Below are 18,330 nucleotides of genomic sequence, written 5' to 3' on the forward strand. Positions count from 1 at the left end.
ATAATGTGGGCTGGAGAGATGGCTCAGTGGTTAAGAGCACTGACTGCTCTTCCAGAGGTCCTGAGTTCAATTCCCAGCAAACACATGGTGGCTCACAGACATCTGTTATGAGACCCGAGGCTCTCTTCTGGTGTGTCTGAAGTCATAAAAATAAAATAAATAAATCTTTGAAGGAGGAGGAGGAGGAGCAGGTTAGGAAAGTTATTTGAAGGATTGAAATTTAAGCCAAAAACTAAAACTGAGTATAAATACTAAAAGCCAGGGGCAGCATGAATGTGAGGGACGGTGAGTGGTTCGGCTGGCAGGGCAAGGGCTGCTGCTATCTCTACAATGAGCTTGGTCTTTGTTACTGAGCATAAGTTACTGAATGGTTTTAAGGCAGAGGTGTGCCGGGCAGTGGTGGTACACACCTTTAATCATTGGGAGGCAGAGGCAAGCTGGTCTCTGATGGAGGCCAGCCTGGTCTACAGCATGAGTTCCAGGACAGCCAGGACTGCACAGAGAAACCCTGTCTCCAAAAACCAAAAAGAAAAAAAGAAAGAAAAAAAAAAGACTGGTGTGTGAAGAGGTTGGCTTGGTCAGTCTTGAACTCATGAAAGATCTCTTTGACATTAGGGACAATAGAAAAGAGGGTGATGCCGTAATGAAGCAGCCTGTGGCTGCTCAGGGATGGGATGATGGTGCCTATGGTTGAGTTGCAGTGTGGAGATGGAAAGAGTGGGCTGGTTGTCAGTGTACCTTGGAGCTCTCTGCTTTAAGGGATTTGTGGATATTCTGACTCTGGAAGCCAGGCTCAGCAAGGAAAGGTTGGAAATGTGCCAATGCAGGGAATCCACCAAAGCACGAAGGCCATGGAAAGGGAAGGGGAAGCGGATAGGTAAAGGAGGGTTGCCATAGCAACAAAGGGAGGGCCTTTACTGCCATCAGGGTGGTCTTCAGAGCACTGAGAAGCCAGCAAAAACCAAGAGGCTAAAGAAGCTGCAGAGGAATTGAGCACAGGAAGTGGAGTTCCTCTGCCTCAGAAAATGAAAAGTTGCTGACATCAGAACCTCTGCCCAGATGTGTGACCTCAGCCAAGCTCTCATCTCCCAAGAAAGAGACAGGACAGACCATTGGTTCCAGCAGAAGCCAAGGCTGGACGCCACCTTCCAAGGCTACTTTAGAGAGCACCACTGCCATCTCTGCCATATTCAGCTCTGTGTGAGATCATAAATGAATAAAGTGTTCTACAGCTTGAGAAACCATGTACCAGAGACCCACGTGACATGAAGGGTTCCTTCCAGCTCTGTGGGCCTATGGTTCTGTAAAGAGTGTGAAGTCAGGAGCACACTGGTCGGTCATAGGAATCACTGTAAGGTCCATCATCTCTGGCAGAGTGGGGGCAGATATTGCAGAAATGTGATGGCTAGCCTGGAAGATGCAGATGGGATCACTGGCTGTGCAGCCCTGGACATTCTGGAGACTGACACTGTCGATGTGGACTTGGCACCTTTAAAACATATTTTTGATACTTTTTTTATAACCAAAAAGCACTAAAAATCAATTATGTGAATCTGGGTGGGGAGGTTACCCACGGTGACCCTGTTTAAAGCCAAGGGGGCAATCTGCCTTATGTCAAGGTCCACCTGGACATCATGGAGGATCAAGCTGAGCGCTAGAAATCAAGCTTTTCATGTGTCTGGGGGCTTAGAAGAGGCAAGGTAAGTGAGAGGATCCAATATGGGCCAAGCCTGGGTTCCAAGAAGGAGGTTCAGGCTAGAAATGGAGAGAAGCTAGATTTAGTACCCAATAGTTGGAGTCTTGTACATCCAGGGTTGTGACCAAGCTGTGGGTTAGGGAAGCTGGGTCAGCTATCTGTCTGACTGTGTGAAAGACAAAATAGGAACAATTCAGGAAACTACCCCTTTCCCACAGCCGGTAGTATTACTCAAACGAAGGAAAAGCTGGGAGTATAAACAGCTCCCAAGAGGTTCAGATATCTGCCAAATAATGATAAATGCAAAGCAAATGACTAAGGGAAAGGATGGATTGGCCATTGTCTTTAATTTTTGAATATCAAAGTCAGGAAGGAAATTCTTGGTTTTCCAGGTGGGTCCTAAGATGTCCAAGTGAGTGCCTGGGAATAAGGAGACTCCAGTCCCTGCCCAGAGCCTTATTCTGGAGCTCCAATGTTCTGGCTAGTTACTAACCTCCTCCACTTCCTTGCTTATAACAAATCCACCTGAGATGTGAAGTAGGGACGGCATTCCACGTGACTCTGAGTGACAGAAAAAACACAAAAAAACAAGAGACTTTCAAGCAAGCTTCTAATGCCCGTTGAGTTTGGATACGCTGGAGGATTCTGCCGTTTTCAGGACTCTGCGGTCTGCACTGATGTCAAACGTCAGTAGGAAGCAGACATGCTAAGGTGCTCGGTGGTCTCTGGGTCGTTTCTCCACAGTAGAAAGAGTGATGCAAACAGAGTCTATCTCTACTGCCAGGAGATAGGGGGCTGTGAGCAGTATCCTTCTATTTCATGATGTAAGTCCTGTAGCTAACTGCTCCTGCATACAAGGAGTGCTGAGGAATCAAAGCCTGTAATCTTACAGGAAGCTCTAAGGCCAGCTCTTCTGGGACCCACTTAAGTGACAGCGCTCCTCTGTTATGTGCAGGTGCTGAGCGCCTCTGCTGGGCTAAGGGAGGATGCTTATATTAAAGACAGATGAATGTCTTTGGATACAGAAAACCTAAAGTCATGTTCACAGGCTCCTGTTAGCAACAAGAAGCATACAGGGTGAGACATCAAGACTTGGAGCCAAGTAGGCCAGAGGCTCATGAGCCATTTCCTTTGACCCAGAGTGTGCAAGACACCAAGCAGTGGCCCCATGTGCACAAGAAAGACTATTTGGTTAGCTCTGATCTTCCCTTATCCCACATCAAAAATCTATTTCCTTGAGAGAATTTCCAAGTTCTTTGGTGGGGGGAGAGGGGGGAGGGTGTCTAAGATCCCACTTTTGCTCATGACTTGATGGGACCTAGAGTAAAGGTGAGACCGGCAGCAGGGAAAGAGTCTAGGCAACCATGAGACTGACTGCAAGAAAGCCTGGAGCCAACCAGGCTTCCTTAAGGATCCCTGAGCTCAGCATATTCTTCCACAGAGAGTAAGTAACCTGTCTGCCTGTCTCCGTTTAGCAGCTAGCAAACATTTCTTCCCCCATTAAACAGTGACTCTAGATAAAAGATGCTGCCCTGGGCTCTAGGTCCCCCTCCCACATAGTCAGTTAACTTGTGATTAAACCCTGCAGCCTAGCAGGCAGTCTTGGGGGTGGAAAAAGGTTGTTAGTTAACAGTTCAGAGCAATAAAGGCACTTGGCTCAGCTTCTCAGTGCCCCGGAGATATAATTATCTCATGCACGATGGCTTTGCCACCTGTCACATCTTCAGGTTTTGTTTTTTTAATTAAAAAAAAAAATAACGAGAAGGGTTGATGTTTTCTTGTTCCGTAATGTGGCTTGCTTTTTGCCTGACTGGGACAACATGGCTTCAAGCAGTCACCTTCCAACATCCTACAAGGGTCTCTGATCATTGTAATTTCTCATTTGCATTCCGTTCTTTGTGACCTTTTTTTTTTTTTACTTAAACTTACTTTGTTTTGAGAATTTCATATGAGTCCTGTATTTACACAATTCCCACTTCTCCCTCTCCCCTCTCAATACCTTCCATATCCCCCTACTCCTCACAATTTCATGACCTCTTGGCCTTTAATTATTATTGATATATATTTGTAAGTACGTAACCCACTGAGTCCATCTAGTGTTGCTCATGTGTAATGTGTTTAGGGCCAGCCAACCACCTGGTGTCCGGTAACCTGTCAGGGACCTTATCCCTGGAGAAGATAGATTTGCCCTCTCTTAGCTGCTGGTAGTGCATCATCTAGGAGAGCGGTTTTCTTAGACTTTCCCCATCCTTGTTGGCATATTGGCAGTCTTGTTCGTGGCCATTTGAGCAGCCTCTCTCAACATGCTATTCTGCCTGTATTTACCTTTCTCTTAGCTTCAAAATTAAGTGGGCATGTACCTTCAAATGTTTGGGTTCCTTCTCAAAATATTTTGTCATAATTGCTCATATTCTCCTCTCCCCTCCTTTCTCTTCCCTCTTTCCTCTCTGCCTCCTTCCCTACCTTTTCCGTACTTCTCATTAACAAGCCTCTCTCTTGACCTCTTCCCCCTTCCTAGCCCTGTGTAGCTTTCCTGGAATCTGTCCTAGATGAACTGAACAGTCAGCTTCAAAACTGTCCTAAAGGTGCTGCCATGCAACAATCCTTCAAGTCAGCTGTCAGCAGGACACCCTTCCTGTGCTTCTGCCCACAGATGCCATAGACCCCCAGGGCTGCACCCAACTTCGGCATGCATCATGTCCCTTTAGAACCTGAAGCGATTTGTCCTAAACTGAGGAGCGGCTCTGAGCCAGGGAAGCGATGGCCTTTCCGTGCCCGGATCCCGCCCCCCCCCCCCCGGTCTACAGGAAAGGCTGACCATCTGCCATGGCTTTTCTCAAGGGCTATTGTGCTTAGCTCTTTATGAAGTTTGTGGTAGATGCTGATCCTCTTGGACTCTGTGCTCCCCCTCCCTAGTGAGAATCACTCACGCTTAAAGATACTAGATGTGTACATGTCATCTGGGGCGGCCACATCCAAGTGGACAGAGTGTTCTCCATGCAGCAATATAATTTACCCAACAAAAGTGGGACTACAGTGCCCACTTGTAGTCCTAGTGCACACCACATTCCCCTGGGATAGCTAACCGCTCTTTGTGTGAAAGAAAATGAGTTCATTGTCTTTGCTAATATTTCCTTTTGCTCTTTCAGCCACCGGATCTCCAAATCCAAATTCAGGTGAGTGAGATGCAAGCCGCTCCTCTTCCCTTCTGCCCCTCCAGCTTACCCCCCAGCTACTGTGGATGACCAAGGTAACTGCTACTAGCTTGGGTCCTCTTGGGGATATAACTGCTTCCTTTTGTATGGGGATTCATGGTTTGGTCAAGGGAACTAACTCAAGGGTTGAGACTTGACTTCTCTTGGGTAGGTTAGGACAGCTGTATCTAACTCCTGTATAGGATAAAGGCAGTTAAAATAAATGTGAGAACGTTTGTTATAACTTGGCATACTTCACAACTTTGAGGATTACAGACAGAATGTAGATTCTGCCGGTGCCTTGAGATGGTGTCAGAAGCTTCCAGAATCCTTCACCCTGTGACCTGCCTTTGGCTTTAGCTTCTGTATTTCTGCACAGACACTTTCTTCCCACGGCTCACAGCTCCTTGCAAGTTCCCAAATGTTCTCTCCTCTCTTGCACAGTAAAACTTTTTTTGTGTGGAGCTTTTCTGCCACCTAAATCACCATCTATGTCTACCTGGAAAAGTCAGACTTGTCAGGCAGCTAAAGGTTACAGCATCTCTGACACCCTCAGCACACTCCAGGGAGACTAAATGGCAGTCCTCTCATCCTCCATTCCCACATGCTTTCTCATGCCCTTGTCCTAGCATTTAGCATACTCTAGCTATTGGCTCAAACATCTGCAGCCTGGTTGAACTTGGTCTGCACACTAGCATCTGCTCAGTGCATACCTAGCTACCCCACAGTTGAGTCCTCGAGCCCCTGAGCACTTGCCCAGTTGTATATGTAGGATGGGAATGCAAATTTAATTCTACAAATCTTAGACACCCCCAAAAGTATTGGCCATTTATTTTCCTTAATGTAGTCTTGCCTCCCCAGCCTCATCTCATATGTAGTGGGAGTGTAAGGAATACTAAACTAGTTCAGCGAGGTGTTTACCAAAATATTTTTAAGCCGTTCCTGAAGGTCATGTGTGCAATCACTCAGAGTTCCATCTCCTGCAGCTCTTGTCTAAGATGGATCTGGATACTCATGGGAAGGAGGGCCACAAACTCAGGGTTTAGTGAGCAAGGTCCTGGAGTTCTCAAAATGCTCTTGACTCTTGCCATCTCTGATACATGGGCTAGTATGACAAATGGCAGGTCTATCTGGTTTAGACATATACTACTGTCATATGTCCAGCCCCACACTCCTCCAGCCTTTGAAATCTCCACTTCTGTTCTTTAACCCCCAAGCTCTGTGATCCACCCATTTCCTCACACTTGACAATGTTCTTGTCTCTCATAGTCCCTAAATGAGCTCTGGGAAACAGGAGCCCCAGGGCATATCCTTTCCTTAACTGTATCCAGCTCTCTGTAAACTAGCCAGAGAGTGATAACTGAATTACTGACATTCCTGGCAGGACCTTTCCACAAGCCCCAACTCCCTTGGCCCCTACCCTATGACATCCAGGTATTTCTAAGCAAGTCCTTCTGACCTCATGACACTCAACATCCAAGCATTAAGACTAAGTGAGGACTCCAGTATTTGACACTACTCCAATTTGATACACATCTTTTCTCCCATGTTCTACTGAGACTAGAAAGTGCAGGCTTCCTTCCCCCTATTATTCTTTCAAAGCAAAGCCTCCTTAGTGGAAAAATCCAGGGTCAGATCTCCCAGTACTGGCTTTTATTGTGTGAAAGAGAGATCTTGAAACAAAAGAATCTTCTCTAGATTTTCCCTCATCTCTGCATGTGGAGAAGTAGCTAGTGCATAATAAGGATTTAATAATATAGATGGATAGATGGGTGGATGGATGGGTGGATGGATGGATCATCCGGCCTTGGAAAGACAATAGATTTGATAGACACTCAAACAAAATGTCATATTTGACAGGTATGTATTACTCTGAACAGTTCCACAGCCCCCACATAGTAATAGTAAAGAGATTAAAAATAGCAGTAAAAATATTTCCCAAATTCTATTCTTGCCACATGCAAATGAAGTAATCGTAGATAAATGAATGGAAAAACACAATCTGGAGACTCAGGACGACCCCATATTGGTGGCCACTCCAGAGTTATCAGGAAACTCTAAAACCTTTTTTTTTGAATGGGTAAATCTATGGTGTCAGGTATGTCCTTGAAGATTATAATCTTTTGATCCTTGGGGCATTGTCCACTCTGTCTGCCAGCCACAGGGCTCTAATTGCTTACTTTGGTGAAAAGGATGCCTCTCTCTCTCTTGCACTTCTGAATCTAGAGACGCACAGAAATGACCTTGCATTTGCAAATGGCTTCTTTTTAGTTGGTTGACACACTCATTAAAGATACCTGTAGGCAAGCCTAGGCTGTAGACTCTGGGCTTAGAGAAGCACAGAGTCAGCTCGGGAATAGCCTTAGCGTTCCTGAAGATCAGGTCCTGGCTGGTGAATTGAACCTGCTTCTGTGCATGTTTGGAAATTATTCTAATGGCCGTTGTCAAGGAAGTACAAAAGAACGGCAGGAAATGAAACCTTTTCATTTAAAACAGTGTAGTGAAAACACTGTAATTTTAACATGACTTAATGTAACACGTTTTAGTGAGATAGCTTGCGTTCTTTTTGCCTACAACTTTGCAACTTAGATATACATTATCTTTACTGTATGTCATAATTTGGATTGGCCACATGTTGCTAGCAGCTGCCCTCAGACAAGGGGACCCCAGAAGTTCTGAGTAATAGCACAAGCAGCTGGCTAACCTCGATCGTTCAGTGTACTGATGGTAACTGATTATAAAATAGCTAAGGCTGGTAATGGATTGAAAATGCCAGGAGAATTATCAACATTTCCTAAATAGTTCGCTCAGTTGGGGAAACAACTTAATAATGACAGTAATAGAATTTGAGCTTCAAATTGGCCTATTTTAGGTACAAGACTGGATGATCCAAAGTCATAGTTAATTTTGAAAGAATGGTTGAACATAGCTTGCTGGGGTCGGAGTGGGGAGGGATATGAGAAAAATTAGATGATCCTTGGGTATTTTGATAATTCAAACTTTCATGTAAAAGAAAATAAAGAACTGGCCACATTCAAGGCTCACTCTGCAGCATTGATCCAGAGACCTGCTGGAGTTTTTCTGAGCAAATGATGCAGAATTTGGAGCAAACCTTTCGGGGTTCCAAAGTGTGGGGACTGCCGAACCCAGTCTTTCGGAAGATCTGCCTCCCACTTCACAGCATGCATTTCTACTCTGCCATAAACAACTGGGAGCAAACAAAACCTAAGCATGCCCCAATCTCTAAAGGCCCATTCTCAGGCCACATACTCATAAAAAAATTAATTTGGTGATATTTTTTCTCTGCCACTTGTTCCCAGTTCTGTTGAAGATAGAAACTTAATCCCAGCTACCAGCTAGCCTGCCCTGTCCACTGTCTTCACAGCTTGGCCTATCAGTGTTGGCATGCTAAGGAAAACAGTTGAGGAACACTGGCCTTTTCTGCTCCCACCCTCCTTCCTGAGGCTGGAGGGTTCCAAACCTTGCCTTTTTTAGGGAGTTAGACCTGGGCCGTAGCACTGTGGCTCACACAACCTGTGCCCAATACTGTGGGTCTGTAACAAAGACATGGGCCCTGCCTCTTGCATATCTTATCATCTCATTGAAGAGTTGGGAGCCATTAACATTAAAGGTTCACTGATACTACCAGGCAATGGAAGCCCTCTGGCTGCCTCCATGGCTGCCTAAGATGTGATATAGGGACACTATTGCAGAGTCCCCAGCACGTAGCATTTGCACCTTCTTCCCTGTGCCCTGGCTGGGCCTTGTGCTGACAAGGACTATGTCTATTAACTGTTGATATATTAACAACCTGAACCATAGACCTTGTCCATAACAGATATTAACTAAGTGTTTTTTGACTGCATAAACTACATGTGTAATGTAGACAGGCTCTGTAGGGATGCCAGGGCTAGAGTAGAAAGTCCACTGCAGAGAAGCTGGGGTTTGGTTTGAGCCCTGAAGATGGGCAGGAGCTAGGAAGATGGAAGCCTTTAGAGTTGGGAGGGTATTCTGTTTTGCTAAGCCCCGTGCTAGGAGTGGGAGATGAAGATAAAATGAACTGAGGGAGCAGAGAACAATGGTACAGACAATTAAGTACAGTCGTACTTTCACTTCCCTCCTCCTCCCCTTCCCCCTCCCCCTCCTCCATTTCTGTATTTCTAGAGTAAATGACTTCCAGCAAATGCAAAGAGAACATGGATAGTAGGCAAATTTCTCCTCCCTGTTTTATCATGTAATTTCTATATCCTCCTTGCATATGTAAACATACAAATAAATTTACACATTCTAATAAACTATTACATTTATTATATAGTAGGAAGTGTTGCCAGGGAACCAGCTGTCAAGCAAAACTATATTTGAAGAGTAGGAGATGTACAATTATCCTTAAATACTTTCCCTGGATAGTAATTACTCCCATCCCCGCCACGACCCAAATCCATGTGACTCTCCAGAATGGCTCTGCAGGAGCAGCAACATTTAACAGAGCCAACAGAGAGCAGTTCTAGATGGGTGTGAAGTGATGGGCCAGACTTCACAACAACCCATGTCCACAACTTCTAAATGTGAGAGAAATGGCTTTGGTCAGATTGTCAGCATTAAACTAAGTCCAAGTCACTTTCTACCTGTGTAGTTAAAAGCAACCTGGAGGCCAGGCGGTGGTGGCGCACGCCTTTAATCCCAGCACTTGGGAGGCAGAGGCAGGTGGATTTCTGAGTTCGAGGCCAGCCTGGTCTACAAAGTGAGTTCCAGGACAGCCAGGGCTACACAGAGAAACCCTGTCTCTGAACCAAAAAAAAAAAAAAAAAGCAACCTGGACTGCCTTGTAGTCTGCATAGCAATTATCAGTGGTTTCCACAGTATGTATTGTGTCTATTTTAAAACATATCTTCGCAAATTACATGTTTTTTTTTATTCTTCTATAATACTGATACTCATAACCATAGGAAGAAGTAGAAGTAGAGGTTCACTTATGGACTGCAGAATGAGGTTGCAGGGGTCTGATGCTGCAGGTGGGGCTTACCTGCTTGCTTAGAGACCGAGACTAGAAAGGAACAAGTAGAAATGATCCCAGCTAAAGTTCAGAGACCTGCGATTGTCTCACCAAGGTTCTGCTGCAGTTGCTCCTGCCTGCTTTCTGGTGATCTTTCTGCATACATGCTCAGCCACCACCCTGAGCCATATTCTAAGCTAAGTACCCTGCCCTTCTTACAGCTGTTCCCCCATATTCTAAGCTAAGTACCCTGCCCTTCTTACAGCTGTTCCCCCTTCCCAGAACACCTCTCTCTGGCTTTTGGTTGACCGAGAGTGCCCCATTCCCAGACCAGATATCACACGGGACTATGCAGTCTCAAGTTCTGGCAAACACAAGAGATCACCTCTCATTATGGCTACCTGGGATTCTGTTCTAGCCTCATGTCCCTCCACATGTTCCTGTATCCTCACACTTGCATGGGGCATGGCTAGATGCTTCAAGCACCTGAAGTGCACTTGCAGACTAATGTCTGACTGCATGATATCTCTGCTGTGCATAGTGAATTCTCTACAAAGCATCAGCTAAGCTAAGTGTCCCCAGCAAATCTGGGGCTTCCAGTGGACAACGTATCAGGCCAGATTAATCTATCTGTCCTAAACCCAAGTCCCCCTGGTATTCTCAGGGAAGAATTCAAGTTCCTAGATTTCCCCTGGCTCTTCCATTCTCACTATAGAATTCAGTCAAGTCTTGATAACAGGATTTTTCCATGGAACAACAGGGAGGAAACTCGAATGATAATGTTAGAGACATAGGTGAAGCCAAGCTATCCCAAAAGGCAATGTGGTAAGTGGAGAGAACCATTCATATAGGGTTCTGTCTCCTGGGACCACAAAATACAATCTGCCCTTGGCATGGGGCTGATGATATAAAAAGGTCTCCCTTAAGGAGCAGAGAGCTGAGTTTGGGAACTGAATATTTAACATATACAGCCTGTCCTATGGCTCACACCTGGCATGCTTGCACATGGAACTATGTGACCCTGAAGGCCATTGTTGTTGTTGTTGTTTTTAACTATTGTACCTCCAGTGAAACTCTACAGAGAAGTGAGTGACTGCTTCTGTGATTGTCTCTGGCCAGAAGACTGCAGATCTGGACTCATGACATAGACTTAGTCAGAGTGGTTCAATTTTATTGCCCTAAAATAGAAGGCTGATGTTTATATCCTGGCCCACGACAACACACACACGCACACACACACACACACACACACATCTCGGAGGATTTTGAGAATTCCTTATTATTCACTTTGAATCATGCTATGATACTTTCAATCTGTTCCTTTTCTCAGCGCCAATCACGGTCTATCAGTGTTCCGTTCACTTATGGACTGCAGAATGAGGTTGCAGGGGTCTGATGCTGCAGGTGGGGCTTACCTGCTTGCTTAGAGACCGAGACTAGAAAGGAACAAGTAGAAATGATCCCAGCTAAAGTTCAGAGACCTGCGATTGTCTCACCAAGGTTCTGCTGCAGTTGCTCCTGCCTGCTTTCCCACCCGAGCAGGGACTCTGCGTGCCTGGTGATCTTTCTGCATACATGCTCAGCCACCACCCTGAGCCATATTCTAAGCTAAATACCCTGCCCTTCTTACAGCTGTTCCCCCTTCCCAGAACACCTCTCTCTGGCTTTTGGTTGACCGAGAGTGCCCCATTCCCAGACCAGAAGACAGCCATGTTGGTGCCCCACCCATTTTGTACCTCTCTCTGTCTTGAATCCCAGTCTTCTATTGTCTTTGCTTCGACATCTACTGTGTCCTTGATGTCCTTTGTACCGCTGATAAAGTTTTCTTACATTATCCCTAACCCAGACAGCTGGAGCTGTCTTCTTTGTTCCTCCCTGATCTAGAAGCTCACCGTTAGTATGCCTCTACTGATGTCTGGTTTTCTGAAATCAAATCTGATTGTGGGATTCTTCCTGTGGTGGGTGGGTCTTGGCCTGGCGGTCTGTGGCCTGACTCTCCACACTCCTCCACTGTGTTCCAGGCAGCTGTTAAATACGTCATCCTCTGAGTCCCCAGAAGAGCAGTGTGATGTGTGGGGACAAACAGTGAAGCCCTACTCTCCTAGAGTCATAAAATGGGGGTGTTTCTTTGAATCATCCAGCTCAATGGTTCTCAACGATAATTGCATATTAGAACAAGCTGGGGACTTTAGAAAGTTCCAGTGCTGTCTTTTGGGTATTTGAATGTAGCCAGAAGCACCCAGTTAATCAGTTGTAAATCAGATTGATCTATCAATGAGGTGAGGTACCAGGGTAGAGGTGGCCAGCAGGGAAGTTCTATGCATAGCCACACTTGAAAGCCATTAACAGAGTCCTTGACCAAAAGTGCTGAAGAACGCTATGTGACTTCAACTGAGCTTAAGGAGTTCTGTGTAATGTGTGGGGTGGGGGAGGGGGAGTGTAGCCCATGTTCTAAACAGAAAATCTGGACGTAAGATCCTGCTACCCCATGAATGTCAAGAATCTCTGATGCAAATCAACCTCCTCTTCAGCTTGCTGTGACCATAAGGATCCAATGGGAGGGTTGGGCTAGGGAGAGCATCACCCTGTCTCTGCCTCTCTAGGATACTGGGCAGGTTCAGTGGCCTCTAGTTTCCTCCTCCATATCAGGCAACAATGCTTAGCAGAGATACTTAAAGACTTTTGGAGAAGCCCTGAGATGTTCCTAAAATACCTACAAGGCCCACAGATGTCTTTATTCATAGTAACCATTTACTAGTTATGTCGCTGTGCTAGAACAGTGACTAATTCCTCCCAATACTTGCCACACTGTTTCTGATAATGCATTTAAAATACATTCAAAATAGTTGGAAACTCCTTTTTCTTTCAGTGCTAGAGATGAAGGCCGAGGCTTATACGTGCCTGGCTTGACCCCTGAATTATATTCCCAGCTGAGAAAATAAAAGCCATCTCACTTGTTGGGCAACTTCAAGGGCATGCCAATGGCTTGTGTGTCATATGTTCACAACAATCCTGTGAAATTAGCCCTGCTCTGTTTCTAACTGAGGCTTAGAGCTGGAGGATGGATATACCCAAGGCCACATAGATAACTAAACAGTGGGGCCATAGTTAGCTTGGTAGAGAGAGACCTGATCACTCCACTACCAAGTTGTGTAGTAAGGCCAAGCCAGTGACAGGGGAGATGTCACCTGGTATGCTTTGGGCTAGCAGAAGTTCTGATCTCCCAGCCGACCTGTCTTCCCCTCCCTGGCCTTTTCCAGCCGCTACTGGCGCAGGTGGAATCGATTCTGCAGAAGAAAATGCCGTGCAGCCGTTAAGTCCAACGTCTTCTACTGGCTCGTGATCTTCCTGGTGTTCCTCAACACCCTCACTATTGCCTCCGAACATTACAACCAGCCTCACTGGCTCACAGAAGTGCAAGGTGAGCAGCCCCTGGCTTTGTCCTATTCACTCTTGCTAACTGCGCTGTGGGTCCTGGGGATGGACGAACAGCTGCTGGGAGGTTGGCAGGAAAGCAGCCAACTGGTGCTTCTTGGCTGGTGCCTTGCTGGAAAGTCCAAGGGCCTGGAAGCTTGCAAGCCCCATATTAAAATTCAGGCCCTTCTTATAAACAGATGTGTCCCTTCGAGCACGTGATGTGCCTCTCACCATCACAGTCATCATTGAGTCCCAATAGCAGGACAGGAGCTGATGGATGCTTACCTGGTTATTTCAGACCCTCAGCAGCCAACTTCCCAGAAGTAATTTTCAATTCCTCTGGCCTTTCTATAGCCTTAGGTAGCTCAACCCAGGCCATAAGAAGATAAAGGCAAGGATGAAACAGAGGCTGGACAAGGGACAGTAACCCCATGGGGCACCTAAGGCCCTTGTCCTGCCTGGACCCCTCTGAAAATACACACAACCCATGTCTAAGCATCTCATCTGGGACTAAGACAGATATAGCTCCAGTTATGGGGATCCTGGGAGGAGGCAGTCTTGTGATAACAAGACACAGCGCAGATAGCCTGGTCCAAGCTTTGGCTATTGGCTTGGAGGGGTCACTGACCACTCTGAGTCTCCTATCTCATCTCTAAAGGCTTGGGTTTAGTTAAAAAAATATTTTTTTAAAGTGCAAGCCTCTCAAATTCCTACAGGGACTAAGGAGGGTGAAATATGCTAAACATCTGATGTGTAGTAGATGCTCAGCATATGCTTCTGATGATGAAAATTGGACCTAATTGTTCCTCCAGAAGTAGCTGGGAGGGGTCCCAGGGGAAGAAGGGGGAGGGGTATATGAGAAGAAGGGAAGGAGGGAGAAGAAGATGGGTCTTTTTCTCCAGCTATGACAGTGACTGTTTTTTTTTCTCTCTCTCTCCTTCCTCTTCTATCTTCTTTATTCCTGGCTTGGAACCCATCCCTCTGCTACACCTGTTAGACACAGCCAATAAAGCCCTCCTGGCCCTTTTCACTGCAGAAATGCTCCTGAAGATGTACAGCCTGGGTCTGCAGGCCTATTTTGTGTCCCTCTTCAACCGCTTTGACTGTTTCATTGTGTGTGGGGGCATCCTGGAGACCATCCTGGTGGAGACGAAGATCATGTCTCCCCTGGGCATCTCTGTGCTGAGATGTGTGCGGTTGCTCAGGATCTTCAAGATCACCAGGTATGTGGCTCCTCTTTTCCCTTTGGGAGTGAGACTTAGGAGAAGTCTTGTGGAAGGCCAGAGAGGATGAGGCTGGATGAGGGAAGACCTGCAATCTCTGGAATGGTCTAGCCTCTGACTATATACAGCAAGTGGAGCTGGGGTTCATTTCGGAGGTGTGACACTCAGAAATGCCTTTGGCTGTGGGCTGCTGCCCCTCAACTTGGTTGCATTTATTCTGCTGGATTAGTAGATAGTTCATAGGTAGCTAGCCCAGTGGCTTTAGGAAAGCACTGGGATTCGGTCTCCTACTATCCTTGGCTTGACCAGCATTGGTGTTGACTCAAGTGTAGGGCCATGAGATTTCTTTTGAACACTGTGCTATTATCAATCCTAGACAAGAAGAAAATGGTTCATTTTCAGCTTTATTGCTCCCCCAAATTGTAGGCAGCCCCATTGTTAGAGACACTATTCAAAACCAAATAGGGCAACAAAATAGCAAGGACCCAGGAGGACGTGGCAAACTGGGACTCTGGCACTCTCGGTGTGTATTAGCTAATGTTCTCAGTCCTGTGAACAAACATCTGACAGAAGAAGCTTAACAAAGGAAGGCTTTGTCTGGCTCAGAGTCCATCCAGGTAGGAAGATGTGGTACCCAGAGTGTCAGGTGGCTCGGCACAGTGCGCCAGCAGGAAACAGAGAGATGCACTGCTGTCTGCTCACTTCCTCCTTCATATTCTCTGTGTCACTCTAGTGTGTAAATGGTGCTGCCCACATTCCAGTTCGGTCTTCCCGCTCATTTAAACCACCCTGCACAAAGCCTCAGAGAGATGCCCAGAGGTTTGCACCCTAGGTGATACTAAATTTCCCCAAGTTAATAGTCAAGATGACCGCCTTGTGCTAGAAATGTGCGGTGAATGGTCTAGAGGCTGTGAAAAACAACTATTGTTTGTCAATTAACCAAGGGGAGTACTGAGTGACCCAGGAACTTGGCTTATGGGTATTTATGCACAGCCCTACAGAGTGATTTTTGTGCACTCACATTTATAATGGCATTATTTACAAGAGCAGAAAGCAGAAGTGCCCCCAAATAAATGGATGGAATTAAAGGTGGTGTCTACATCCAACAGAATATCACTAAGCTTTAGAACGGAAGTTTTTATAGGTGGTGCCACATGGATGGACTTTAGGAACTTAAGGCTGAGTAAAATAACAAAAAACAAACAAACAAAATGCTCTTTGATTATACTTATTTGAAGTTCTTGGTCATAGCATTGGGATCACTGGGGCAGAGTCACGACAGTGGCTTGAGAGGGGAGGGGAGGGAAGAAGGAGGTTACTAGCTACTGATTAAAGATCAGGATTTTAGTTTTATAGGATGTAAAGAAACATGGAAATAGATACTACACCCTACTAATATATTTAATACCCTTGAACTGTAAGCTTAAACGTGAGATGGTAATTTTGTATGTGCTTTAACACAATTTAGAAATTAGGAAAAAATGGGCTTCTGAGATGGCTCAGTGGGCAAAGGTGCTAGCCCCCAATTCTGATGACCTGAGTTCAATCCCAGAGACCCACATGGCAGAAAGAGAGAATTGAGGTCTCTCACTTACTCTTCTCCATCCTGGCTGGGAACTCACTGTCCTGTTCTCTGTGTCTTTGAGGTCAGTGTTTTAGGCTCCACATTCTTCTAGGCCTGGTGCCATGTAATAACCTCCAGCTCCCTCCACAACACTGCAAGACAGAATCCTATTCTTTCTTGTTGCGATCATCGCTTTTAATAAAAGGATGAGATTGACTGGGAAAATATCTGAGGGCTTCCCGACCCCAGGAGCATCATTTTATAAAAGCCTTTGAGACACCTATCTGGTTGTCAGTGTAATATATGTTGTGGTCAATTTACAGAAAGATTCTTAGGGCTCGCAGGAGGGAGTCTTCCTGCCCTTCTCCAGATAGAAGTCCCAGATCCCTCAGGAGTCTTCATTCCAGGCAGCCTTTGGAAATAGGAACATTAAACCTGTCACTTGGATTGTGTTAGGAAACAAGGATGGAGACTGGTCCCTTCAGGTCAAGGACAAGTGTGTTCCTCTGCATGAGTCACCAGGCCCTAGGAAGCATCCTAGCTGTCACTATCTTCCCAATTCTCTGGACAGCCATCTGAATGCACAGTGCCATTGAGACTCCAGTGAGATGCACTTGCATATAAGTTCAGTGCTGGCAACCAGAGGTCTTGGTTTTCAGTTCAGTGTGTGCTATCACTGTTGTTAGGAGAGGACAGTGAGGTCAGGAGACTTCAAGTGTGTACCAGGGACTCTGGCCATTTTGAGAGGCAGAGCTCTTAGTGAGCGCCCTAGGGATTCTAACGGCTCAAGAACCATGGCCTCTGCTAGAACTGAGCCATAGCCACTGCTCACACTGAGCCATGGCCACTGCTCACTGAACCATAGCCTCTGCTCACACTGAGCCATGGCCACTGCTCACACTGAACCATGACCTCTGCTCATACTGCACTGTTAAAAAACAGAAAACAACAACAGAACATCTTCCATGTGTCACAGGAGTGAAACATTGTTGGATATTCCCCAAGAGACTTGAGAAATAGAAATATACTTGCTTAATGGAAGGACCACACACAGGTGCTCCATCACAGGTATTCGATCTCCATGCTCAGCTGGAGGATCACCATGGCCACACCCCGCCCATACTCCACACATTTCCAGTCTAAGTTTGGATGGAGACAGGTTCACAGGAACCAGGTGCCTCTCCGGCAGTTGGTACTCTGCGCAAATAGCCTGTCTTTCATTACCTTTCCACTGTTCACCTTTGTACATTGGAATGTATACATGTCCAGGTGGCTTGAGACTTGAAGAAGTAACCTGTTAGACAATGGGATTATTCTGCTTAGGGACTTTTTGAGGCCTGGAAATACTGTTAGTTCTTCTTGCACAGGGGCTGTGGGATGCCCTCAGGTCAAGCTAAATTTTAAAATGTTGTTTATTGTCAGTATTTTCACAATTAGAATACACAAAACAGTTGAAAGAGAATCAATAGACAATCACGCCAAGATGTTATAACAATATCTAGCAGTGATTCCTTTTCAAAATGAAGCTGAAAAGACAAAACCCAGATCTCAAACATGGAATGTGTCAAAATTGCTTAAGAGGCAATGAAAACTTGAAAACTAAAAATAGTGTTTATCAGATACAGGAAAAGCAAATAGAGCCAGCAACCATATAACAAGAGACCCCAGGAAAACGATCTTTTAGGTCTATCTCAGGATTCAGACAGTAAGACAGCCTCGCCCATCAGCTCTGTAACTCACAGTGGTCCAGATGATGTTCTGAGAGATGGGCCTGCCTTTTGCTTCCACCAACGTGATGCCTAAGCAGTGCTACCTTGGGCAAATGACTTAACTCTCTTTATCTCAGTTATCTTATCTGTAAAATGGATCGTCTTCTCATCCTCTCTTAGGCAATTATGAGGCTGAGTTGCTCCAAGGGTTAGCATGGGGCTTTTATATATAACAAGCAGAGTACCTTAGTGCATATTAGCATCTATTATTGCTACTGTTTCTATTGAATTTGTTATAAACCAAATAACCTTGTAGTCTCCTGCTCCTCCTCTGCAGCTGCCTCCCACATTCTCAAATGTGCCATTAGACTGACTTAGGAAGACACATTCACCCCTAAATCATGACCAAATATGACAGTGGTTCTCAACTTGTGGGTCATGACCCCATTGGCAAACCTCTATCTCCAAAAAGTGCTTAAATTACAATTCATTTGTAGCAGTAGTAAAATTACCATTGAGTAATAAAATTAGCAA

At 45.6% G+C, this 18,330-nt stretch overlaps 1 protein-coding gene across 15 annotated transcripts in view; it reads left to right on the forward strand.

The window, feature by feature from the left end:
- Cacna1c (calcium voltage-gated channel subunit alpha1 C) overlaps positions 1-18,330 on the forward strand; it is a 623,917-nt gene that overhangs the window by 499,627 nt on the left and 105,960 nt on the right. For all 15 annotated transcript variants that reach the window (XM_085840086.1, XM_085840073.1, XM_085840074.1 and 12 more), the window contains 3 exons: positions 4,846-4,872; positions 13,144-13,304; positions 14,298-14,523. In XM_085840086.1, the coding sequence (XP_085696212.1) occupies positions 4,846-4,872; positions 13,144-13,304; positions 14,298-14,523 (414 nt within the window). The remainder of the gene's footprint in view (positions 1-4,845; positions 4,873-13,143; positions 13,305-14,297; positions 14,524-18,330) is intronic.

The sequence above is a fragment of the Mus caroli genome, unplaced genomic scaffold (assembly GCF_978045245.1).
Source record: "Mus caroli unplaced genomic scaffold, Mus_caroli_1 scaffold_7, whole genome shotgun sequence".
Classification (NCBI taxonomy): Eukaryota; Metazoa; Chordata; class Mammalia; order Rodentia; family Muridae; genus Mus; species Mus caroli.